At 50.3% G+C, this 8441-nt stretch overlaps 1 protein-coding gene across 1 annotated transcript; it reads right to left on the bottom strand.

The window, feature by feature from the left end:
• Positions 1-2220: 2220 nt before the first annotated feature.
• Positions 2221-8109, bottom strand: LOC115535955 (serine/threonine-protein kinase SBK2-like). Its single transcript, XM_030347567.1, has 5 exons — positions 7915-8109; positions 5280-5424; positions 4999-5201; positions 3925-4086; positions 2221-3639 (listed from the first exon to the last, which is right to left on the bottom strand). Exons 1-5 carry the CDS (start codon positions 7918-7920, stop codon positions 2959-2961), a joined length of 1197 nt encoding a protein of 398 aa, XP_030203427.1. The 5' UTR covers positions 7921-8109; the 3' UTR covers positions 2221-2958.
• Between the last annotated feature and the right edge of the window lie 332 nt (positions 8110-8441).

Here is an 8441-nt window from a genome sequence, read left to right as displayed (position 1 = left end):
CCTTTGCGCCGAATCCACATGTCGAATCGGCTACGACTGAATCGTTGAGTCGGACTAATCTGATTGGTGGAGTGCTAGCCCTTGACTAGCGAATCAGTGAACGAGAAGATCGGAAGTGACGATTGTAAACAAACCAGATAAACATTGAGTTTATTATAGTTATATTATATATATATATATATATATATATATATATATATATATATATATATATATATATATATATATATATATACATATATATACATATATATACATGTATATAAATATACATATATATACATATATATACATATATACATATATATACATATATATACATATATACATGTGACACTTCTCAACATTCTGCTGACAACAATCACTGAGGCCAGTAGCTGTGTTCAGAATCGTTCCCTATCACGGATATAGTGCACTACTGCACTCGTTTTTTTAAGGCCACATTACAGATTAGCTCCGCCTGCTGTATGGAGACTCTACTTCTCGCACAAGCACATAACGTACACTCAAGTCGGTCGTCAATCAGGTGTGTTCTTCACACTTTTTTGGCCTCGTCGGGAGATGGGAGCTGGGCAGACGGATTGGTTAGGGTTAGGCTTAGGGTTAGGGTTAGTTAGCGTCAGCTGACTTCATCTAATTAGAACAACGAGGGATACATATCTAGATAGTCGACCATTATAACTACGAATAAAACCTGCTTTTGTTTTAGATAAATCATTTTAATTACAACAAAACAAAAATCTTGAATGTATTTTAATTAAATGTAATCAAATATCAGCGTTATCTAATGTTAAATTACTTATTTCCAATACTTCCTCTGCTAGTTATCCTAACTAAAGTGAGGTCTCGTTTGTCGAGACATGAATACGTTTGAGGTCACAATGACGTCACACCAATTAGCCCTGCTGACAAGTGGAATCAGAGCGCAGCGGAAGAGAGAGAGAGAGAGAGAGAGAGAGAGAGAGAGAGAGAGAGAGAGAGAGAGAGAGAGAGAGAGAGAGAGAGAGAGAGAGAGAGAGAGAGAGAGAGAGAGAGAGAGAGAGACACACAGAGAGAGACAGAGAGAGAGAGAGAGAGAGAGAGAGAGAGAGAGAGAGAGAGACAGAGAGAGAGACAGAGAGACAGAGACAGAGAGACAGAGAGACAGAGACAGAGACAGAGAGACAGAGAGAGAGAGAGAGAGTGATAGATAGACATAGAGAGAGAGAAAGATAAAGAGTGATAGATAGACTGAGAGAGAGAGAGAAAGATAAAGAGTGATAGATAGACTGAGAGAGAGAGAGAAAGATAAAGAGTGATAGATAGACTGAGAGAGAGAGAGAGAGAGAGAGAGAGAGAGAGAGAGAGATGCCAGCGATGTGTCAACTTTACAGACATCAGTACTCTTCCTCAGATTCTCTCTCTTTAATGAATTCAAAACATTTAGTAATTATAGACTGTGTTAGTGTGTGTGTGCGTGTGTGTGTAATGTTGAAGGTACTTAATGCAGAGCAGCAGATGTTTCTGTGGGATGGAGATCAGAGAGGAGCTCATGTTGTCACAACATGATGGATTCACCACCGCCCCCGGTCGCTGAATCTACGCAGCAGGGAATTAGAGATGCCGTAAAAACACACACACACTAACAAACACACACACACACACACACACACACACACCCGCACGCACACACACTAACAAACACACACACACAAACAAACACACACACACTAACACACACACTAACACACTATCACACACACTTATACACGCACACACACACACACACACACTCACACTCACACACTCACACTCACACACTTACACACACACACACACACGCTGGCTCCGGCCCAGCCCTCTCCGGCCCCCCCGCCGGCCCCCCAGCCATCCAGTTGGGCCCTGTACTGCAGAGGGCCCCTCCGTCGGTGTCAGCTGTCACTCAGCATGCAGACGCATAACCGCACACACGGCCCGGTGGTCCCAGGGAAAGGACACACCAGTTCACCCTGATGGTGAGGGTCCGGCCCAGGGCCAGCCGACCCACGCGGGAGTGGAACCAGACACCCAACCTCATGTTGTAGTCCTTCATGGAACAACCTGTCCCTGCACCCAGCTGTGACCTCACACACACACACACACACACACAGAGACACACACACACACACACACACACACACACACACACACACACACACACACACACACACACACACACACACACACACACACACACACACACACACACACACACACACACACGTCAGCAGCATATCAGTGTCGGTTTCTAGAACTTCTAGAAAATAAACTTCTAGGGTTAGGGTTAAGGTTCCGGTTAGCCTTGGTAACCGCATCGTGTTCTGTCTCCCATATCAACATCTCTGGCCTTTGGCCCCAAGCTGCAGTCAGGAAAATCTTGAGACCCCAAACCTCTTCCACGTCTCCCCAGTGTTCCCAGGGTTCCCAGTGTTCCCAGTGATGTCCTGGTGTTGCTCCAAACTCCAGCCAATGGATTCATGGAACCCATTCAAACCGATAAAGAGCATCATCTGTAGATGTCTATGTCTTAATGGCTCCCAGATCAGCTGACCCCTAGTGGGGCTTGACCCCCAGGTTTAAACACTGGTTTGAAGATGGGACGTGAACACATTTATTCACACATTTCGTTCACATAAACCTGACATAATCACATAAGATCAATGTTTTACACATTTTACTAAAGCCATACATGGCTGAACATCAGTTAATATTTGTGATAGTTTCTTCCACAATCATCGGACAAAACCTTTTATTTAATAGGTCAAAGGTCGCCTGTTTTACCAAGAGGTGTGATGTTGTGATGTCACTGCACTCCACTTGTTACATCACAAGTGGGCGTGTCCAGCCCAGGAATCACAGAGCTGAGGCCCTGCTCCTAGCGGCCATCTTGGATCTAAGTTCTAGCTGACCGCCGGCTTCTTTTCTGCTAGCCTCATTAAGCTACGCTAACACCTCGCTGTCATTATGGGATGTTTGGTGACTCAAGGTTCTGAGTCCCTCCCCCCCGCTCCTCCTCCTCTTCCTCTCCGCCTCCAGCCGGCTCCGCTCCTCCCCCCTCAGCCACTCCTCCCCCAGGAAGGCCAGGGCGTCGCCCGGCCTCCCCCGGAGCCTGGGCCGCGGGTCCAGAAGGGCCCGGAACAGGGAGCAGGCCAGGGGGGTGAAGCCGCGGAACTGGGGGGCCACGGGGGGGCCGGGCCCCTGCGACAACTCGGACCCCCAGGCGTCAGAGGAGGAGCAGGAGGAGCAGGAGGAGGAGGTGGAGGAGGAGGAAGAGGAGAAGGAGCAGGAGGAGGAGGAGGAGGGCGAGGGGGAGGAGGGGGAGGAGGAGGCGGAGGGGGAGGAACAGCAGCAGCAGCAGCAGCGGCAGCAGCAGCAGCGGTGGTGGCAGACCCAGTCCCTGTAGCGGCGGTAGGACGGGTTGCAGCAGGCGGTCTCGGCCCAGGGCAGGGCGCCGGTGAGCAGGGCGTAGGTCAGGATGCCGAGGGCCCAGCAGTCCACGCTGGGGTCGGCCGCCACCCACAGCGGCGCTCCAGCCCCCCCCCGCCTGGCGCCCTGGGCCTCGGGGGGGCAGTAGGCGGAGCTGTACCAGACCTCCTGGATGCGGCTGCCCACCGCCTTCACCTGTGGGGGGGCACACCACATGCACGCACACACCCACATGCACGCACCCACACACCCACATGCACGCCGTGCATGCGGGTGTGTGGGTGCGTGCATGTGCGTGTGTGCGGGCGTGCGGGTGTGTGCGTTTGTCCGTGCGTGCGTCCGTGCCTCCGTGCGTCCGTCCGTCCGTCCGTCCGTCCGTCCGTGCGTGCGTGCGTGCGTGCGTGCGTGCGTGCGTGCATGTGTGCGTGTGCGTGCGGGCGTTTGCGTGCGTGCGGGTGTGTGGGTGCCGGCGTCTCTCACCATGCCGAAGTCCCCCAGCTTCACCCAGCTGCCGGCGGGGTCGCAGAGGAAGACGTTCTCCGGCTTCAGGTCGCGGTGGACCAGGCCGTGGGCGTGGAGGTGGGCCAGAGCCCCACTCAGCTGAGAGACCACCCTCTGGACGGAGCCTTCCTCCACGCCCCCCTGGAGACACACAGAGACACACAGAGTCACGCACACACACAGAGACACACACACAGAGACACACAGAGACACACGGAGACACACAGAGACATGCACACACACAGAGACACACACACAAACACACAGAGACACACAGAGACACGCACACACACAGAGACACACACAAACACAGAGACACACAGAGACACACAGAGACACGCACACACACAGAGACACACACACACAGAGACACACAGAGACACACAGAGACACGCACACACACAGAGACACACACACACACACACACACAGAGACACACACACTGGGACACAGGGACACACAGACACTCACACACACATAGACACAGGGAGACACACTTAAGGGCGGAAGTAGCTCAGAAGGCAGCGAGGCGTGGGTGTGGTAGACGCCTCACCCTGACTGCTGCTGACCAGCTGGCCGTCAGGTTGGGAAGGAATGGATGAATGGCAGGAGAGAGAGAGAGAGAGAGAGAGAGAGAGAGAGAGAGAGAGAGAGAGAGAGAGAGAGAGAGAGAGAGACAGAGAGGGACAGAGAGGGAGAGAGAGGGAGAGAGAGGGAGAGAGAGGGACAGAGAGAGGGACAGAGAGAGAGAGAGAGAGAGAGAGAGAGAGAGAGAGAGAGAGAGAGAGAGAGAGAGAGAGAGAGGGACAGAGGGACAGAGAGGGACAGAGAGGGACAGAGAGAGGGACACAGAGAGAGAGAGAGAGAGAGAGAGAGAGAGAGAGAGAGAGAGAGAGAGAGAGAGAGACAGAGGGACAGAGAGAGAGAGAGAGAGAGGGACAGAGGGACAGAGAGAGAGAGAGAGAGAGAGAGAGAGAGAGAGAGAGAGAGAGAGAGAGAGAGAGAGAGAGAGAGAGGGAGAGAGAGAGAGGGAGAGAGAGAGAGGGAGAGCACCTCTGGGACGATGAGGTCGTACAGGTCTCCGTGGAGGCCCACCTGCTGGGCGAAGACATAGTGGGTGGGGGTCCGGTAGGCGATGCCGAGGGCGCGGGTCAGCGAGGGGTGGGCGCAGAACGCCAGCGACAGGTTGTATTCCCGCAGGAAGGAGAAGAGCGAGGTTGACGCCCGCAGGAAGTACTTCAGGGCCATGGGGGAGCCTGGGGGAGGGGGGGAGAGAGAGGCGATAGGTGAGGGGGAGGTAAGGCGCGAGGGGGGTGACAGGGCATCTGGCTCACCTGTCTTCTTATGAACCACCAGCATGACCTTGCCGTATGACCCCTCCCCCAGCAGCTTAACGACCCGGAAGTGGTCCTCGGTCTCCAGCGAGGTCATCGACTGCACCGACAGGTGACACAACTCATCAAGGAGCTTAGTGGCGGCCTGGGGAGACACACACACACACACACACACACACACACACACACACACACAGAAAGACAAACACACAGACACACAGAAAGACACACACACACACACACACACACACACACACACACACACACACACACAGACACACACACACACACACACACACACAGAAAGACACACACAGACACACAGAGAGACACACACACAGACACACAGAAAGAAACACACAAACACAGAAAGACACACACACACACACACACACACACACACACACACACAGAAAGACAAACACACACACACACACACACACACACACACACACACACACACACACACAGAAACACACACACAGACACACAGAAAGACACACACACACACACACACACACACACACACACAGAAAGACACACAGAAAGACACACACACAGACACACAGAAAGAAACACACAAACACAGACACAGAAATAAACACACACATAGACACAAAGAAAGAACCACACACACAGACACAAAGAAAGAAACACACACACGGACACACAGATAGAAACACACACAGACACACAGAAAGAAACACACAAAGACACAGAGAAAGATAAACACAGTCACACAGAAACACACGCACACAGAAAGACACACAAACAGACACACAGAAAGACACACACACACACACAGACACATAGAAAGACAAAAACACAAACACACACACACACACACACACACACAGAGACACACAGCAAGAGACACACAATCACAGACAGAAATAAACACACACACAGACACAAAGAAATAACCACACACACAGACACAAAGAAAGAACCACACAAACAGACACACATAAAGAAACACACAAACAGACACACATAAAGAAACACAGACACAGAAATAAACACACACACAGACACACAGAGAACCACACACAGACACAGAGAGAACCACACACAGACACAGAGAGAACCACACACAGAGACACAGAGAGAACCACACACAGACACACAGAAAGAAACACACAGACACAGACACAGAAATATACACACACAGACACAGAGAGAACCACACAGAGACACAGAGAGAACCACACACACAGACACAGAGAGAACCACACACACAGACACAGAGAGAACCACACACAGACACAGAGAGAACCACACACACAGACACAGAGAGAACCACACACACAGACACAGAGAGAACCACACAGACACACAGAGAACCACACACACAGACACAGAGAGAACCACACAGACACACAGACACAGAGAGAACCACACACACAGACACAGAGAGAACCACACAGACACACAGAGAACCACACACAGACACAGAGAGAACCACACACAGACACAGAGAGAACCACACACAGACACAGAGAGAACCACACAGACACACACAAAGCGGGGCCATTAACAGATATGTTTAGATACCGGCTGCAGCGTAGCCAACATCTCCATGACAACCGTCATCACCACAACACGTGTGTGTCGATAGGAATGTGTTTGTGTATATGTGTGTGTCCGTATCAATGTGCTTATGTGTGTGTGTGTGTGTGTGTGTGTGTGTCTGTGTGTGCGTGCGTGCGTGCGTGCGTGCGTGCGTGCGTGCGTGCGTGACAGGGCGGCTCCAGGGTCCTCTCGGGACAGAACGCTGTGATTGGCTGAGGGCTGCGATGGGGCCCGACCCCACAGGGGGGGGGGGGGGGGGGGGGCTGTGTCTATGTGAGTATGTGTGTTCGGTGCGTGTGCGTGTGTATGTGTGTGTGTGTGTGTGTGTGTGTGCGTGTATCTGTGTGCGTGTGTGAAAGCGAGAGAGTGAGTAAGTAACATAAATATTTACTTTCCATGCCAATAAAGCAGAGAGAGAGAGAGACAGAGACAGAGAGAGAGACAGAGACAGAGACAGAGAGAGAGACAGAGACAGAGACAGAGACAGAGAGAGAGACAGAGACAGAGACAGAGACAGAGACAGAGAGAGAGAGAGAGAGAGAGAGAGACAGAGAGAGAGAGTACCTTCACCACAGAAATCTAATCTAATTCATTATCAATAACAAGGTTCACTTTTCACGTTAAGCCTGAAAACTGGCTTCAAAACAAAGAAATTCAGACACAATATGGTACAACAACATCAAGACAGTGTCGCAACAAGTTATATATGTTATATCAAGTTTATTGAGGTATTACTATCTAGGAAAACATTTATGTAAACTTGTTGCACGTAATTTATTTTGCATCATGTTTGGGTTTTGAGACAATATTAAATGAAAGACGACTCCCTAGTGATAAGCAAAGAACCTTAAATAGGATACAATCAATTATATTTCATTTAACAGTATTCATTATTATTATTATATTATATATGTATATTTATATCTGACTATATATGTGTTCTTATGTTCACAAATATTATATTGTACCCTGCAGTAATTTAATGTGTGTTTTATTATTTCCGCATCAAACACAATTCTTTGTGAAAAGCTAACTTAACTAATGGTTGTAGATCGAGACTCACCGTCATGTCGCTATGATGCGGGCGGTCGATGCGGCTCAAAGCGCTCCTCAACGGGACACCGCAGCTCACTATCACATCTTTGAAACGCAATCAGGTGCAGCTGGGGTCAACTCTCTCCGTTTGTCTGTCTGCCTGTCGCTCACGGTGCTTCTGTTTGTCTGTCTCTCTCTCCGTTCTCCGTTTCTCTACATACCTGTCTCTCGCTCTAATGTCCTCCCATTTCTCTAAATAGCTGTCTCTCACTCTCATTTCCTCGGTCTGTCTGTCCGCCTGTCAACTGCTGTACGGGACTGCTGGGCGAGTGACCGCGCCCCCCCAGTGCATACACTTGGCATAGACACACGCACTGTGTGTGTGTATGTGTATGTGTGTGCGTGTGCGTTAGTGTGTGTGAATGGCACGAATTGCCATGAAAGGACAATGTTCGATACTCATGAAAGACAATTCAGGAAATCATTGGATACCAAACTACTCCAAGAAAGAGCGCACTTTGCCTGCTAAAAAGCGGTGATCCAGCGAAGTGGAGT

This window comes from Gadus morhua, chromosome 22 (assembly GCF_902167405.1).
Source record: "Gadus morhua chromosome 22, gadMor3.0, whole genome shotgun sequence".
Classification (NCBI taxonomy): domain Eukaryota; kingdom Metazoa; phylum Chordata; class Actinopteri; order Gadiformes; family Gadidae; genus Gadus; species Gadus morhua.
The sequence above is the reverse complement of the archived record's forward strand: the minus strand, read 5'-3'. Positions and strand labels throughout refer to the sequence as shown.

What these genes read in the sequence shown, in the direction of transcription:
- LOC115535955 (XM_030347567.1), bottom strand. An exon ending in GGTGGTTCATAAGAAGACAG is followed by an intron (nt 5,202 to 5,279) that starts GTGAGCCAGATG and finishes CCCCTCCCCCAG; the next exon opens with GCTCCCCCATGGCCCTGAAG. An exon ending in ACGACCTCATCGTCCCAGAG is followed by an intron (nt 4,087 to 4,998) that starts GTGCTCTCCCTC and finishes GTGTGTCTCCAG; the next exon opens with GGGGGCGTGGAGGAAGGCTC.